The 18,379-nt window shown below is 46.2% G+C and overlaps 2 protein-coding genes across 7 annotated transcripts in view; one reads left to right on the forward strand and one right to left on the reverse strand.

Moving 5' to 3' along the window:
- Positions 1–252: 252 nt before the first annotated feature.
- Hacd2 (3-hydroxyacyl-CoA dehydratase 2) lies at positions 253–11,900 on the reverse strand. Its single transcript, XM_077700788.1, has 9 exons — positions 11,746–11,900; positions 11,403–11,519; positions 9,160–9,354; positions 8,249–8,441; positions 6,846–6,973; positions 6,661–6,773; positions 3,889–3,995; positions 3,243–3,377; positions 253–425 (listed from the first exon to the last, which is right to left on the reverse strand). Exons 1-9 carry the CDS (start codon positions 11,830–11,832, stop codon positions 352–354), a joined length of 1,149 nt encoding a protein of 382 aa, XP_077556914.1. The 5' UTR covers positions 11,833–11,900; the 3' UTR covers positions 253–351.
- Positions 11,901–12,027: 127 nt separating this feature from the next.
- The window catches only part of Nedd4 (E3 ubiquitin-protein ligase Nedd4), a 42,174-nt gene continuing 35,822 nt past the window's right edge, over positions 12,028–18,379 (forward strand). For all 6 annotated transcript variants that reach the window (XM_077700777.1, XM_077700778.1, XM_077700780.1 and 3 more), the window contains exons 1-2: positions 12,028–12,498; positions 13,430–13,521. In XM_077700777.1, the coding sequence (XP_077556903.1) occupies positions 12,457–12,498; positions 13,430–13,521 (134 nt within the window). In that variant the 5' untranslated portion in view covers positions 12,028–12,456. The remainder of the gene's footprint in view (positions 12,499–13,429; positions 13,522–18,379) is intronic.

The raw sequence follows: 18,379 nt of genomic DNA on the forward strand, positions 1-18,379 counted from the left end.
TCTGTTGTGGGCTTTTTTTTGTCAAAACGCAACGCTCCCCCAAAGAGGATGCGGTGTTTTTGACAGAGGTGTGACTGCGGTGGCACAACTTGGAATTGCTGACTGGAAGCGGCATTTTGGGGCAAACGAGAGAGCCCTTTGGAAATCAGACAACCTGTCTGCCACTGAAAGAAAAAATGAGGGAGGGGGAAGGGGGGGGGGGGAAATGCCGTGCAGGCCGTGCTAGCTGGAAGCATGAGACACAGAGTAAGCTGGGGTTGTTCGCTGTGTGCACTTTAATAGCTAGCTGCCATGAAAAACAAAAAAACAAGAGAAGTGATGGAGTGAACAGAGGCAGTGAGGAAGGCGTCGTCAGTCTTCCTTGTCCTTGGGACCCAGGATCTGCTTGCGTTGCCGGTACATGTGGGTCATCATGAACGCCAGAGCTGCAAGCCAAGCGGGGAAAGAAGTCACTGGGCACGACACCACACCCCCAGGGATTGAAAGCCATTTAATTAAAAAGCAGCCGGTGTGAACCCCTTCGAATCCTGCACTGACCCCTCCACAGAGCATGTGGCCGCGCTCCATGCAAAACGAGTTCACTCTGACATCAACATGCACTTTTGCAAGAACCACTCCACAGCAGCAAAACTGTGGCTGGGCATGAAGCACTGCGAAATGATTTAGAACGCTGGTTAAATATGGTGATCCAGTTAGGTTTACAACAGGCTTCTTAATCTGGCATTTCGCATCTTCACTTTTCGCTGTGGTCACTCCACCCCCAGAAGCAATGGTTTTGCATAATAATTACCAAGCAGTGCCTAAAAAGAAGGCTCCGAGAGGAACACTAAGGGTCAATTTCTTACTAGTAGATTTGGAGGGCTACCTTGGTTGGTGGAACACATCAACCCAGATAGCCTTGAGTGCCGACTAGATGGGTGCAGCCATACCAGGAAGGCTTCATGAGACACAGAACAGAACCTGGCCGCCTTGCTGCAGTATTCAGCTGTAGCTTTCCTATGAATTAAAAACTGAGCTCATGGCACCTGAGCAACGTGGCAGCCAGGTCAGCGATACAGCAGAGGGTGCTAAGAACCTCTGGGTCTGGATGGGCCACCACTGGATCGTGAACCTGGCAATGCTTAACACCAGGACTCGGTCGAGCAAGGGTAGCCTAGCTGTACTGCTGGTAGAGCTCCCAGGTGTTAAATGGGATGTCACAAGATTAGGCGAGGCTGAAAGGACAGGCGAAGGAATTGAACAGGGAGCCTATTCTACCCAGGACCTCAAGAAAAGAGGGAGCATGAGGTAGGTTTCTTGTTCTATAAAGAGACAGCAGGGAATGTGGAAGAACTTTACAGCATCACCGATAGGCTCGCAGCCAATGTGAATCAATCGAAATAGAACTTAGAAGTTAATGTTTGTGCAGGCCTATGCACCAAGGTCAGAGGTGAGGCTGTTGACAGTTTCTACAAGGTAGAAGAATCGGCAAGGAATAATGGGTAGACTCAGTACACAACAGTAATGGGAGACTCGAATGGAAAAGTAGGAAAGAACTAAAAAGACAATTGTGCAGTTGAAAAATCTGGAATAAGTACTCAGAAAACCCAGATTCACTCTTTGAAATTACACAGAAATAACCTGAAGGCAATGCGAGAGTCCTTCAAAGCTTCTCTGGTCATGAAACTCCCAGTCAAGTTTCGTACGGGAACAAAGGCTACCGCAAGTGGCGCAACCGCAGATCGGAGGGCATCGGGTGGCCGCCGCTGCTCTGTAGCCAGACCGGCAGGCAGGAACGCAGTAGCAGCATGCCCGTTCGAACCAAAATTTTTCGCCACTCACAAAATGACAAGTCCATTTGAGCGGCCCACGACACGTAAAGCGAAAGCGCACTGCTGATAAGGCGGCGAGCATCTGTTTTATCTTCCTCCGTGATCAGTTCCCTGCCAAACGCGCTCTGACCACACCCCCGGTTGCCCTCCGATCAACACCAGCGCCGCGCCGCGGCAGCGTACAAAGCTCTCCCATAGCGTGATGGCAAAGTTTCATGAACAGAAAGGCATTGAAGGACTCTGGCAATGCACAGACCTTCCTGCAAATGGGAGAATAGGAAATGGACATGGAAAAGTCCCACTTGTGAAACTAAAAATGAAATCGACTTTGTTCTAAATACTAGTCCAGGTATTTTTCAGGATATCAGAAGTGCAAGGCAAGTCGAGAGCTGTGATCACATGACGGTGAGGAGTGGAATAAAGCTAGATCTGTATAGGGAATGGACAAAACTAGTGAAAAAAAAATAGGACTCAACCAGCACTCAGTGCAATCAGTGAGCGCAATGAAAACAAAACTTATTGCGAAATGCAGGCAAGGATATGACAGTGCCAAGAACCGAGGAGCAAACCCAATCCGAGGAGGTGTCAAAATTAACAGATTTAGGTTAGTGACATTCGTACCTACAACATGCTAAGATTGAGGAAACTTTAGAAAAAAGAGGAAGCTCAAAGGCAACTAAGAAGCATGCTACTGGCAAAGATAGAATGTCTGCACTCAGAGACGAAAGAGCTAAGTAACACCACACACAAGATGGATGAGACAATGAAAGTAGTCGAAAGATTTAATGCAGAATTGTATGCTAGCACTTTTAGGTCAGGAGAAAGTACCGAAAGCAATAACTTAGCGTTTTGGTACTGCAAAAGATCGCAAAATTGCTCCCAGAATGCCTCAGAGCATTACAGGTACCTCTAGCCTTGAAAGACACCAACACAATACTGACACACAAGAAGAATGATGTGAAGAGCTTAAAAAAAATTACAGACCCATGGGCCTACTCTCTGCGGTATACAAATTGTATGCAAAAGCAATAATGAACAACATATGCAACAGCCTAGACCTGCAACAACCAAGAGAATAGGCTGGGTTTAGGAAAGGCTATTCAACCACTGATCACATTCATGTTGTCATAATAAATCCTTCTACTTAGATTACAAAAAAACACAGAAAGTGGGCAACGACAGAATTGTGCTTAATTGCATTTCCACCACTTTTGCAGAGGTTAATTAAATGGCACTGACTCTTTCTAGACAAGGTCAAGGATTTGGTTAGGGTTCAACTAGAGCAGAAAGTTAGGGTTGGGTCAGCTGGCACTGGGATAACTGAGGCATGTTTCCTAGCGCACACAGGAGAAGAATGCAGACGGGACCGAGGCGAGCCTGTCCCGTCAGGACTCTTGGGGTCAGGGCTCAAGAGTCCAGCAGCCGTCTTACTTGGGAAAATGCCCAGAAGCAGGTACAGCCGCAGGAATGTTGGCAGGTAGAAGGAGAAGTTGAGGAAGTTGGGCAGGGCCACGCTGAAGCGGGCAGTCTCCTCAAAGTAAGGAATGTTCCGGAGAATGATCACCCCTGCAACAAGGCAGCGGCACACTGCTCTGCAAGAGGAATGCCATGGCACTGCACAGTGCACCCAACCCAATGCCTGCACCCAATGGGTTTTCTTGATGGTAAAACTAAGTTTCAACCTGCAGGAATGCACTGCCACAGTGCTGCACTTTTATCCCCATCCCCCAAATTTAGAAATGTGTTTCTTGTCTCTATTGGACAGGGTAATTCAGGATTCTGGGTGCACTAAAGTTCAAAGAAATCAAAGGTTAACTGAGGTCGTGTGTAACAAGAAATTGTGTACACTGAATATACGTGCCGAGACAAGTTTTCCTTTTTTGTTTCTTTGTTTCCTAGCCAAGTTTTAAGGTATGTGTGCAGTGCAAGTGCAGCTGTTAGCAGCCTAGCAATTACGATATGCATTACAAGTGATGACGAAAGGCAAGAGTAAGTGCCAACAAACAACAGTGCATCAACCGCCTGCTTTGGCCTCCCGCAGGTCCCCAGCACCCCTGCCCCCCGGGGGGCACAGCACCTTCGCACAGGAACCCCAGCGGGAACAGGGGGATCCACACGGTGTACCGGAGCCAGGTGATGAGTGCAATGCTCTTGTCGTACGTGCGCAGCATGTAGTACGGGTACCTGCACACAGCGCCAGGGGCACCGCTCAGGGCCTGCACCGTGCAACTGGCCAAGCACTGACCCTGCCACCGTTGAGGTAGCAGCGTGCCAATGCAATGGACATCCCAACCGCTTGGCCTCCCGAGGTGCCTGATACAGGTCGCAATGCTCACGGGCCTGAGGGAAAACTTCGGGGATGGGTACTATCTCTATGAACACCAGCCACATTTTAGATTTTGAAAAACTGGGCAGACTTCATCACTGCCTTCCAGTTTCACAATATGAGCATGTGCCGTTAATAAGTAGTTATAAAAAGTAGGTAATCATTTTTACTAGCAGAGGAAGTGTTAGCTAAATAATTACTTGCAAGTACTGTAGTGACCATTTGGCCCTATGCATTAACCGCAAAACAGTGCTCGTGTTGCTGTCATACCTAGTCATGTAAAGTTAATTAAATTATTCATATACTGTAAACGACTGAATTTTTGCAAGGACCTAATGTCCACCTTTGTGAAAATTAGGTACCCTTTTTTACAAATGTGAAATTCGGGCACAATATCAATGCCTTAAGAACAAAACTGGTCAGCTATTTGCTCTCCATAGAATCAGTAAATGATGGGCTTTCAAAGCTATTCATGTTTATCGCATGACATTTGGGAGAGTGCCATGCTGGGAGTGAAAAAGCACTGTATGTAGAAAATGGCCAATTGTAGAATGAACGTTAATTCTCACCATCAGGTTGCAACTTCACTTTGTGTCTCTACGTTTCACGAGCCACATGTGGATGCATCGGACACAGGAGCTCATTCGGCTTCCTCGATAACGGCTCCCTGCCAATTCTCGTGCACATGCAGGAACATTAAAAAGTCATACAGGTACTCACAGCCTATAAGAAAACATCTCAAGTGCAGGAACAACAAGACAGCAACAAAAGGAGCTTCTTGTTCTTGCAAGAATTTAGTGACAAAATATTAAGAAACTTCATTTGGGGTTGAACTCGCAAAATATTCAGCTTGCAAAGAAGGAAGTCGTTTACAGTATATATTATTTTAATTTCATAGCGCATTCATCCTGAGCTTGCTTCTGGAGACTTATTAACAAAAAAGTGCGCACAAGAAAAGAAGGCCGACACAACTAAGAGTAAAATTTAATAATGGGGTAGGCAGAGCGTCGAAGCACATGTATCCTTCCTACAAAAATAAAATTTTGTCTTGCATATGCTCCCACAAACACGACACAAGAAAGATGCTTGCCACAGCAATCCAGGGAAAGGCGACATTAACTGGGAAGTAGGAATCAAAAGGCTGCTTCATTAAAAAAGCACTAAACATGATGTTTTTGTTTCATTTGCGCACCAGTTTGTAAAATCCTTTCTGCTTTCACTGTAAACATTTTGGAATATTGTAGCAGTAAGATGGCTAGCGGATATCTTTAGAGAGACAGGCAGTGCTACCTCTCTTTTTTTCTCACTTTCCCCCAGAGCACAGAAATGGTGATGATGTCTGCCAGTGACTGCCGTAAGGCTGTGGCAGTAGAAGCAGCCAAAGCACAGCTGGTATCATGTGCTGCTGCACGCCAGTGGTTTTCGCCACACACCGTGGTGCACCCATGCGCGTCGGCCTGCTCGCAGCGCTCATGCGTGCTTCCTACGCTCCCAATGCCTCCCAAACACTGCACGCAATAAGCACTGCGGTCCATATTGGTGCTGGAACAAGACCAGAAAGGAAAAAACTCGTGCACCACAAGTTCAATACCCTGACGGAGCCAGCAACGTCCGCAGCTGTACTGTCCATGGTTCCTTCCTCCAATGATGCCTCAAAATCTAGCTGATATGGAAGTTTCTAGGAGTATGAGCACGACACAAAGATTGGGGAAGCAAGAAAATGGTGGAGGATGCAGTGCAAGGGGGTTCCAGTGCTAAAACAAAAGCTCCTAACTTTCCTATTAGCATACGTATAGCCGACAGCTCTGCCCCTGTGGTCAGAAAAGGTGCTCTTGGCTGGACTACTGCTAAAGAACTAGCGATACTGAAGGCGCCAGCAGAGCAAGCAATTGATGTAAGCAGGAGACAGTGCACTCACAAGAGGCCACACCCAAGCAGGCTTCTTGAGAAATCCCAACATTAATGATCGATTGATTTATTGATTGTGGGGTTTAACGCGCTGACGCAACGCAGGCGATGAGGCGCGCCGTAGTGGAGGGCTCCGGATTCATTTTGACCACCTGGGGATCTTTAACGTGCACTGAAATCTCGTACACACGGGCGTTTTTGCTTTTCGCCTCCATCAGAAAAGTGGCCGCCACGGCTGGGAATCGAACCCGCGACCTTGTGCTCAGTAGCGCAACGCCTTAGCCACCGAGCCATCGTGGCAGGTCCCCAACAATGATGAGCATGCTTAATCCATCTTGGTGACAAACAATCTGCTGTGGTTACACAACACCCAGCATGCCTTTACTGGGCTTATTGATTTTGCTCAAAATCTCAGTGACGTTTTTAAACTTTTACTGCTTGAACATGGCGCACATGTTCCTGTACACAAAAATGTTCTCTAAATGAAAATTCGTTGAAGGATTTTGAATGTGCACTATTTCTTAGAATGCTGCTCTGATGACTAAAAAAAAAGAAGAAAAAAGTCGGCTATTTTTAGCTCCCCCTTTGCAAAGGCCAAAGGAGAAGAGCACATGCCTGCACAACTCCACCAGGGTGTAGACGACAAAGAGGTAGAAGACAGCGGGCTTGGTCTGCATCCTTGGCTCAGCATTGATCATGGCAAACACCATGAACATGCGACCGCCCACCTGCACAAGGGGCAAGGCACTGACTGGCTGGCTCGAGGGGCCCCTCACCAGGTGGGGTGGGAGGCCACTCACCAGCACCAGCGGGTGCAGGAAGCTGCCCCTGGTGTAGCCCAGCAGCGGGTGCAGCACTTCCAGGCCCTGCAGGCAAATGACTAGACGCATGGCCTTGCCCACAGCCTCCCACGTGCCCTCCATGGAGTCTGCAACAACAGGCAGCACAGAGAGCACAGCTGCCCCCACTGCGCCAGGCGCCCAATGCTGGCTGCCTCATGGCGGCTTCTCGCAGCCACACTGATTTTCCTTGCCTCACCTACACGCTGTGCCAAGCAGTTTCTGTGCACATTGTTGCTGGACACTTGCTGCCTGTCTGCATCTGTTGATCTTGCTTGGCCACTCTGTTCAAAACTGTATTTGTGCCTAAATACTCTGTAGCTTCGTTTTTGCTTATACATAATCATACGACAATGTCCTCTGCACAGGGCTAAGAAGCTTTGTTTGCACCATTTCTCTTGTTGTTTTGAGCAAGAAACAGCCTGACTAGGGCTAACAGTATAAACAAAAAGGGCGGGCCCAAACCAAGAACAGGTGGCAAGGGTCTTTCGCTCCGTTTTTAATTTCGACTACATACAGCATACTGCTACCGCAGTCACCAGCTTCCGTCTCCCTACAAAGATCCGCACACAACCTTTTCTTAATTTAGTAATAAAATAAACTCCACTGTTGCTACCCAGCCTTCACAGCAACAGTATTACCGGCAAAAAACATTCTATTGGAAAAAAAAAAAGAAATCAGACAGCACTCAGATTTGGAACAATCCAACAATTCAATGGCATCTGAAACTCGTAATTCACTTTTCTGTGAATGGCAACACAAAGCAGTGGCTCACAAGACATCAAAATAACATATTTCAGGTGACAGCAACTTTGTGAAACTAAAACTTTGGCACACTAACCCTAACAGACCCACCTGAGACCTGTTATAATTTAAATTTAATGAGACAGGAATGAAGGTGAAAATGTTGAAACCACAGCTCAAACAAAGCCAGTTTTTTCCAGCTCCACTCTCATGGTGGCTACAGCTAAGCAAAAGTGCCCTCGTGGGTGCTGGCCAAGCACACTGCCCATGCTTATGTTGCACCCTAAAGCAGAAAGAGCCAAGAAGTAATGTGCAACAGCTGCACTGGCATGTATCAGCCAAGCTACACGTAGTACGTTTCTACAATTCAGTACCATTTGGGTGGTGGAAAAATTACAGTAGTACTATTTGCTTACTAAAGAAAATGATGGCACTCCCCAACAGATGCACAAGAACACAACTCACATTTGCTGAATGATTAACTGATTATGGGTTTAACATTCTGACAATACACCTGTGCACGGGTAGTGAAGGGCTCCGGATTACTTTTGACCACATGGGGATCTTTAACGCGTGCCGATACCTCAACACGTGCGCATTTTCGCTCCATCAAGACTCACATTCGCCATCGCGACTGTAGCGGATCAGCATGACGAGAGAGATGTAGAGGAAGCCGACAAACTGGAACAGGTTGTACAGGAACAGGTAGACCTTGCGCAGCTCTTCCGTTCTCCGCTGCTTGCCTCTCCGCTTCCGGTTCCACGACGGGGGAGAGCTGGTGCGCGAGGTCGGGGAGTGCTGCCGCTGCGACTCCTGCACCCGCAAGGAGACGAAGCCGCCCGCCATTTGAGAGGACATACGGGCAACAGTGAGGCTTCATGACAACCGCCTTACAAGTGGCTGCAGAATCCAGAGGGGCGTCAACGCAGATGTTTACAGCACGAGTCAGGGCTGGAATCGTTAGGAAGTTAACTGAAGCCACGATTTGGTGGCAGGTCATTGGGTAGGCGTGAAGCGGACACTCATTTACTATTTTTGTTTTATATCACTGCAGGCCGGTTTACAACCGGAGCCACAGCGGCACGTAGATTTATCAAAGAGAGAGAGAGTGCAATTAATATACAGGATCGACATGGCGAAACATAAGCTAAGAAAAGCAAGAATGAGAAACATGACCATGTTTATGAATTGGAAGGATAACTAGAACCAACATTTATATATAAAAAAAGAGGAATGATAAACAATATCGTTAACACAAGTGCTATTTCCAAAGTGCCAAATAACATTAGAGGCTTCAAAAATCAAATGAAAAATGCATTCTGAAATAGACCACTGGTTCTGAAATATGTCTGGTTGGCCTGGGCTGCAGAGAATGATCATGGATGTGAGAACTGTAGGTGCCTTCAAAGGTGCAAGATACCCCACTAACAATTTTGCTAAACCTTACTCAGTGCCTCCCAATTAGTTCTGGCGGTAAATTCCCAACATAAACAGTGTGACACGGCCATGACGGTAAAAAAATGTGACTTGCATAGAAGTTGCGGAGGTGGTTATCATCTTCGGACAAATCATCATCGTCGTCATCCTCCGTCTGCAGCTTGTCAAAGTCAACCTTCAGCCATGCAGGCTTTAGGGAGTCTGCCGACAGCAGCTGGGGCCAGGCATCGGCTTTCTCCTTGGGAATCTGGATGTCCACTTGTCTGTCGTTTACCCTGTACTCACAGCCCTGGGGGAGAAAAAAAGCAAAAAAAGAAAAGAAAAAAAAAAACTAGGCAACCAACTGCTAGGCAATTGTGCACAGTACAAGAAACATACGCAACACAGACCAAATCACAGATAGCACACGTCCCTTCGCCCGTCGGTGACATCCAGTTTCTCTGCGACGGTATACCACCTGCTACCCCAATCCAGTGACGTGCTGCCCGGATGCTTATCCCTCCCGAACTTTACCCAAAGTTTGACAACATCAATTTATTGTACACATGGCTATAGACATCTGTGCAACTTTTTGATCTTTTACCAAATGAACAAAGCTCAGCTTGGCTAGTGGTGATAAATGTACCTGCACAAAGACAGACCGTCATCTTCAGAAACTGCAAATACCAACGAAACTGCTCCTCTTCTCAATGACTAAAGATTATTTTTTTTCACTGGCACAGTGAAGCATTCACTTCCGTAGAAAGTTCAAGTCAGTTCTCACATTAAAAAAAAAAAATAAAAGAGGTCTATCAAAAGCAAGCACAATATTGGAGTAAAGCATTTACTTTCGCAGAGAGTTGGCATTGGTTGTCACACACAGAAAATGTTGCCTCAAAAGCAAGCATATAGTGAACATGCTTTAGGTGTTCAATGCTGTCAGCAAACAGTGGTTGATGGGTTAATTTATTCACATTTTATCCCATGATCTCAGCTTTGTGCACTGCTATACGGTTTAAATCAGATTTTACAATATGATCCTCAACATGCACAGAGGCAAAAGTAACTGGGTCTAAATCCACAAAGGCTGCTTACATGTGCAGACATAGTGAGAGCAGTTCATGCACCTGCGTGTGGCTAGTTTCCTGCCAAATGCAAAATAAAAGAAAAGACACCAACCAATCCCATACACCTTTGCAAGCAAACAGCTTTGTGAATCTCTAACAGATGCAAATACGCAACTCTTTGCTGCATGCATTCTATTGCAATGTAATCTCGCATTTTTCGGGGCACTACACATAACTCGAGTTAAACCATATTGCGAAGTGCGTCCCCTACAACGTGCATCCTGATGCTGCAGTGATTGTCTGCATATACCAGCTCCCTCCCTTGCATTTCCTTTATGTCATGCCCGGTCACCAGCAATGGCCAGCTTTTTTCCAGTTTTGGTTCCAAATTGTCAATTTTCACGAGCAATTTGCATCACACATTCCTATTCTGAATGCAGTGTTTTGCAGTTACCGCTATATGAAGCATATTATCCGATTACAGTATTTGTATGCTATCCAAAAGTTTGAGCATAGCTAAATGCATATGGCCTGTTCTCTACATCTGTATGTATTTTGTGATCGGAATACTGGCTTTTCTAGCACGAACAATCATACAGATCGGCCGGGCTTCTGCTCCACACTCGTAACACCCCAATCTGACCCGTTTTTGCTCCCATCAGCACACACAGTGTAGCACTTGTAAAGCAGCTCCGTTGCAGCACCACGACCTATTGGTTGCAAAAGCCAACGACCTTCTGGCTTGGTGAGAAAACAAGGAGTCAAAAAATTCTGCTTTTAACAGGCTGCCGATATGGGTATGGCACGTCTCCTCAAAGCGGTACAGGCGGTTCCTTCACGAGTGGAAACTATAGCCCTTGTGGTACATGCAAGTGAAAAAGATTTCTGGCGAATAAATTCAAACATGCAGCATTCCACCTTTGGTGGAACGCGGTCGACCTACGACTGCTCACAAAGGCGGCGAGTAGCAGTGTCTGCAGCCGGCAAGGGCGCCCTTCGTATCGCTCAAATAAAGCGCTTCATCAGACGAGCATTTAGTCGAATTGATACCATATGTAATCAGCCTGTGAAACTATTTAACAACCATCAGATCGATTGTTGTGATTTGGCTGTTTGCATATAAAAGCCTTATCACCATCGGCTCACTGAAACTAAAACCACCGTCTCGTCGAGGAAACGATCGGAGAGCAAGCCACTATGGCGCGCGGCACTAGTGTTCTGGAACCTTCCGAAAGAGTTCTTAAACTAAAATCTCTGAATACAAAAAGGTGAATGGGAGTTCAAAACGTACGTCCGGGTCTACAGGGGCGTAAAAATCAAGAGCGAAAGTGTATTTTTCTTCGCCCCTCGCACCCACACCGTAAGCGCAGAAGGACAGCTTGTGGTTGGTAGCCTCGATGTCAGGAACCTGGAAGCATCAAGAGCAAAGTTCAACGTTGCGCCGCAAATAAAAACGATTGCATGAGAAGACGATCGAACGGCGTCACTTGTACAGCATGCCGCGCTAGAGAAAAATGCCGGCCGCTACGGCGATTTCCTAGGTTTCAGCAAGATCGGCGAGGTTATCTCCCAAAATTACTATTCCAACTCTCAGAGTATTGCTGTTTTTAGCAATGCGCGCCGTCGCTACTCACCTTAACGTTCCGCAAGTCAACACGCAGGAAGAGTTTCGAGTCATTTTGTGCCCAGTAAACAAACGGGCTCAGCGTTCCAGCAGCCATGACTGCGCTGATGCATTGACGATCGGCCGTGATGTCGAACGCAGCGGGCACGAACCTTGCTTGACCTCAATGTATAAATTCAGCGGCGTTTATAAAACGAAGTAATCAAAATAACTTGTTGTAGTTTTGAAACAATATTTATCTGTGGGGCTTGATAATTTATCGTGCGCTTTATTCTCAACGCGCAGTCGACATTCGTGTCCTGAGAGTTTCGGTTCTCGCTTCGTGCGGATGAGCCAAGGAATTACGTGTGGCAATTGCTAGGGCTATCTATCTACGGAGCGCCGAATCTTTATGAAAAAAAATTATGTTCAGAACTATTCGGGGGTCCGATTCATGTGCCAAGGTGTAAAAGCACGGACGGAAAGGCCGCAGAAGAGGCGTGTCCGGTGTGTTGGTTGTGTACGCATCTCGGGATACGTCATGGTGTTCGTCCTCCGTCAGTGCCGTGTACGCGGAAACCTCGGTGGGCTGAAATGACCGCAGTCCTAGCCAAGTGTGGAGTTTCGTCTGTTTCATTTAGAGTGGCCAGCACGTGAAAGAAGATCTCCTTGTCAGCAGGCTGTCGAGGGCTGAAGGAAAAAAGGGCCGAACTGCAGCACGGAACGCGTCTGTTCGTATGGCATGGCGGACGGCAGTACGCCTGCGGAGAACTCTTCGGCCGAGGTGAGGAATTCACGGACAGCTCGCGATGTCGTTACCTATAGGCTTTAATTTTGAACGAACTCAAGGGCAGCATTTCATGCATTGAGGGAAATCCTAAAATAATGGACGTGGTGACTAGGGTGGGGCGCAGTTTAGCAAGGACGTTGCTAACGCGTTCGTCGTATCAGCGTCAAGATTCGCTTGTCAACAACCTTCAAAAAGCCTCCAAACATGCCACACGTTAGCGTGAAACCTGCCGAAACAGTTGTGCCTCGAGACGTGCGAGTCGAAATGCGCCATTATTGCCCGCGTTGACTGTAAGGTGTTGCGCTGTATGTATATGCAGTTCAATACCCGCGTCCCCACTCAGCTGATCACGACACCGATGACGGGCGTTGACTCCCCTGCTGCAAGCTCTTTGTTTTATTGCGATTGTTCTGTCTGGACGGACGGAGCTCAGCGGCTTTGAACGATTTCGAGCGAAAAACGCGACTTTTGTGGCAGTTTGTCGGATCGTGGCTTGTAAACATGACGACTCTACTCGCTTGTTGTTGTTTGACCACGGCGCCGTCAACAGCGTACACGCGTAGTGGAACGTATTGCGCGGCCCTATAATTCACTGGTGCGACTCGGAAGGCTTACGCAGTCGAGTCGACAACATCCGGAGGATAATCTGAAGGCGACATTTTATGAGCTAGCGCGCACACGGGATCGAGGCAAGGCCACTTTGCTCGCGCGCTATCTATTTTCCTGAAAAAGAAAGAAAAATAGCGGGGGTTGAGTGGGAGGAGGGGAGACCAAAGACCACTGAGTAGCGCCCTGCCTTCGGGTTTTCACGCAAACTGCCGCGTGCTTGTCATTCATCTGCGATTGGCGGGTACTTTAAAGTGTTACCGCTGTTTGCCAGTGTTTGCACGGGCGCGTTGCCATCATCCTGGTCTTGTGTTTACAGGAGGGAACAAGTCAGGGTGGCCCCACAAAGCTGCTTCGACTACGGATTGTGGCCGGCCACAGCTTGGCAAAGAAAGACATATTTGGCGCCAGGCAAGGAGCATCTCTTCCTAATCACTCGCAAGCGTTATACGTTCAGTTGACACTGAGCCGGGCCTGAAAAGAAACTAGAGTGGAGGTCGTTTAGAATGAGCCCACTTACTTGCTTGCCGGTATTTGGTACAAAGTTAATATGGTCCGTGCGGTTGTGCTATGCTTGGTCAGATACAGCACAAGTTTTGTAACTTGGAATGACTGTCGTGCAGTGTGCATTATGCCCTCAAAAGTACGATCCAATGTATCCTATCAGTGTATTCTTTATTTTGTAATAATTAATCGAGGGTCCTGTTGCAGTCTGTTGACTATGAGACCTTTTTCTGTACACTAACTTGAATGTATTTTAACACCGTTGGAAATAATAAAGAATTCAAATTCAATTCAATATGAACTTCGGTTTTCGTAGGACCGTCAAGTTTGTTGTTGTGAACAGGGGAACTCTACTAGAGATTCTAATTCTTGTTTAAAGCCATTCTTTCTGTTCTTTGAGCGTACATTCCTGTAGTCCATATTTAATTGATCACGATATGGGTGCAACTACTTTTTAACATGTGAGGACCTGAAGCGTGTTGAATGCGTTTACAGCTGAGCCCTGCAACCATGATAATGTTGTAAAAGGCTGGAAGTTCTGTTTCAGCAGGAATATTGGTATTGTCAAGTAGGGACATTCGAAACCAAAGCTATCCCTTTGGAACTAGCTTGGTATTCAGCGGCCAAATGACTATCGTGTATATGTACAGAATGGCTGAATAAGGCTAAATGCATTAACCTTATTGTGTCGGCAGCTTTCCTGCCTTCTCGTTGGGTGTTTCTTGCTAGTTTTATTGGAACAACGTTTAATTATAGCTCACAGGACAGGAAAAAGTACCATATCTGAAGGCATGTATCTTGAAGCCAGGCTGTGTTGACTGCATTTATTATGGCTGAGGCACAAAAGAAAACAGAAGGGCCCACAGGCGTGAAAAGAGGGGCATAATACAAAGTTAGGAAGCCTCACGTGTAGCTCCGGGTCGTTTACTCCAGGAATCGTACTGGAATTTGCATACCAATAGCAGGCGTGGGCAAGAAAAATAACTTGTCTTTTTATTGTCAAAAACACTGCGCATGCCAGAGTTGCGCTTAAATTTTGGTGGTGAGTAATTTTAGGCTATGCCTGTCAATCATTTTTACGTGAGCATAGTTGTTAAAGTAGTCATTCGAATGGTTCTTTGTTTATCATTGTGGAATATTGTGAAATGTGGGAAAGGCTGCTATTAAATTGGCAGTGGCAGGCTGAGATTGGCAGATGTCTGAAATTCTTTATTTTTTGAGCTAACTATTCATTCTGATTGCAGTTGACGGTAAATTTTGCAGCTTGTGAACTTGTTCATTGAGTAACTTTGTTGCAGCTTAATCTTACAGGTGAATATTTTGAGTTGGTTTAATGTTGTATGTACCTCTGTTGTGCCAGTTTTTTACATGAGATAAACGAGTTTCATGGATGGCACTGTGGGAGTGTTTAGTGACATCTCAAAGGGGCCCTGAAGTTTGTTGTGAACATGCCAAATTACCTAGGATGCGTTGGGGATGTTTTCCCGGCCAATTCACATGCATTTTTAACTAGTGAAGTGCATTCAAAAGTGCTGTACTCCTTGCACTATCTTCGCTGCCGATTTGCTGACGTCTGCTGCTACATTCGACGACACACTGGCATGGCCAATTTAGTGGATATCGAGCATGCGCAGCCTGTACAACCTGTGCGTGACCAGGGGCAGGTGGGACTGAAAATTTCTCTTCAGTGTCCCTTTAATGCCACACGTACCAATTTGTGCTGCTTGCTCGTGTGTTCAGGGTGGTAGTTCAAGAATATGTGAACAAAAATTTTATTTGCAAGGTTAAATGTTTGTTTGCTGGAGTATCTTTTGTGTCTAATTGTAAGGCATGTTCGTAATTGGTTAGTGTTGGGATAGTTCAGTCACATCGTATGACCATTGGGAGGCATCGCCTTCAAGACTTTTTGACATTCATTTGTATCTAGACAAACCTGGCAATGCTAAAGGGTGTGCGGCCATTGGCGGGTCCCAGGGGCGGAGCCACCCCCTCTCTCTTTTTGCTGGGGTCTTGTGTAGACCAGCGGCAGCCATTGCTGCTTCCCCCGCCTTCTCTCTTTTTCCCTCCGAGGGTCTCCTCCTGGGAATTTTCCCCTGCGTAAAAAGGGGTCATTGCGAGTTGGCTGCCAGGCTGATGTTGTGAGTCGGGTCAAAGACACCTCAGGGGGCCACGTCGCATGTCTTCTTTCTAACCTTGGTGTAGCCATTCTCCTGGCAGATCAGCAGTGGCAGGGCAGTTCTTGCTCGTGCTCAGCCAGGTGTGAGCTGCAAATTAAATGAGCACCTTGGGCGATCAACAGCTCTCACGTGCAAAGCGGCACGTGTCACTTTTATTAGTATATTTCTTTAGGTATGTGTGTGTGTGTGCGTGCGTGCGTGCGTGCGGTCAGGTTTATTGGCCTGCAAAAGATTTACTAGTGGTTGGCGAGGAGTGCGACCTCAGGAAGGGCTGCAAAATGCGCTCACGTGACATTGGCCAAACTACTGTCGCATTTGTCATCTGCTTTGCCCATCTTCGCTCTCACTGTTGCTTCTTTGCATTCAGTAGATGTCTGATGCTTGCCTTTACTATAATATAAGGTTTGAAATCGCATGAACAGGCTCAAGGCCTGCTTTGCTGTTGCCTCTCTGGGGGAAGCACTGCCTGCTTTGAAGATCTCATGCGAAGCTCAAAAAGTCAGCGCTGTTTAGTGTTACGAATATGCAGGGTATCAGCCTTTGTATCCAACAATCTTACAAATAAAGAGAATGAGAAAGTGCAAGACCAGGAAGAAATTCAGGCATTCGTTTTGTAGAAGGTTGTGGGCTTTGCCAGAAGGCGTCATGTGATTCTAGTTGACCTCTTGCGAGCATTACGTAAAATAATTTTTTGTAACATTGTAGAATTCTTGTAAACATTGTATCGCATGCTTCTACATTGTCACATCATGTTTGCAGCTAGCATGTGCTGGGCAGTGGTTCTTAAAAGCGAGAGCATTTGAGGGGTCCGCAAAGCCTCCCTCAAAACTTTTTCCCCCCCGCCATTCTTTTCTCAAGTTCGCCAGCACTTGCTTGCAAAGCAAAAAGGTGGCTTTGCCGCATTACATGTACATTTAGTTTCTCCACGTAGCACATATTTTAACATCTGCTTTTTGCACAACACGCTAGCTATGAGAACGAAAAAAAAAAACACACACACACACAGAAAAGCAGCATATATGTGTTAAAAAGTCTCTTGGATTCAAGTGCAAATTGTTTAACATTATTACGCGCCGACATATTACGCGCCGCAGTCTGTGGCCGACATAAGCTGCAAGTGCAAATTGTTTGGCATTATGACACCGATCAACTTATTCTCCATCACGGTGTCCCCCATCACTTGAGGAACCTCAAAAGGGGTCTCCGGGGCAGTAATGGCCAAGAGCCACTGCAAGGGTCCAAAAAATGTTAGTTGGGTTCAAGATAGCCTTCTGTTTTTAAGTGCCTGATGGTCTCGTACCAGGTTTCTATGCAGTACTTGTGTTTATTATTAACCTCGTGCCTCGAGTATGATAAAACAACATAGCTTGTTGGAACTTGGAGGCTGTGCGCTTGTAGAGGGCATGGCAACCATAACCACCTCGTTCACAAAACAATTGTGGTATCAACCTCTCCTGAAACTTCTAGGTGTACAACACCAAAGCAAAGATACTTAAGATTGGTGCACCCCTTTTTTAGTACCAGATTTTGTGTCCTTAAGCAAATTAATGGGGAATACTTAATATGTAGCATCTACTTAATGTTCACCATTTTTGCCGGTGCTCCATCATAATTTGTTCACAAAACGTGCTCGTGTTGTTTTGTTTTGTTTTTGTTCTTTAAATTGCATAAATTTTTAATTTGAAAGCAATCTTGTTTGACAAAAATAAATGTATTTTAATAAATTGAAATTTAAAAAATACTTCAAATGCTGTATTTCTTTAGATCTGGAGGGAATTTTCACAGTACATTTTCAACAGCCCGAATTTAGGTCTACCACATATTTGCAGATTAAATACAGTGATCTGTTGCTCTGTACCTAAAGATACCTAAAATGTGCATTTCTTTGCTGGCCTGCATTGAAGAGGAATGCGCAATAGTGTTGTCCCTTTGAATGAAAATTGTTCATGCAGAAATTTTTTTTGCTGCCATGGAGCAAAAAGAAAACTTCCTGCGCAGCTAAACGAAAACAGTGTAAGGATATGGAACACAAGCGAGAACGCACAAGCAGGGCTTTTCCGTGTTTCCCTGGTTTCTCTATTTTTGTGCTGTTTTGCGTTTGACTCACCAGCTCCCCGCAGCTTGTGTCCTAACGGCACAGCTGCTGTAACGAACTCAGGTCCCTGGCTGAAGTGATATCTTACTTGACCCATGTTTAAATGACGTGCTTGGTGATTCAGGCTCAGGGAAGGTTGTTCTCATTAGCTCCTCCCTCCCCTCTGTGCGAGTAAGGGAGGACTCTGTCATCTCACTTCTGCTGTTTATACGAAACGTTAAAGTGGTAAATGAGCTTGCATAGTAACCGCAGAGCCCCTGGGGCCTGCTAATATAAACACTATTGCACTAAAGAGAAAATGACTGCCACACGTGTACAGCGCGACAGCAAGGTTATCGTCCTTTGAGTAGGGTATGTATAGTGGCAAAAATAGTGCACGTTTCTTTCTGCAGTGTCCATGAGATAACGCAAGTCTTGCCAAGAAGAAAAAAGAAAATTGTCGCTGTAATCACTTGCTTTAAGCCAGCCATTCCTCCTGAAAACCAGAATGCTA

The sequence above is a fragment of the Haemaphysalis longicornis genome, unplaced genomic scaffold (assembly GCF_048455015.1).
Source record: "Haemaphysalis longicornis isolate Haplotype H1 unplaced genomic scaffold, Haemaphysalis longicornis Haplotype H1 scaffold_2, whole genome shotgun sequence".
NCBI classification, from domain to species: domain Eukaryota; kingdom Metazoa; phylum Arthropoda; class Arachnida; order Ixodida; family Ixodidae; genus Haemaphysalis; species Haemaphysalis longicornis.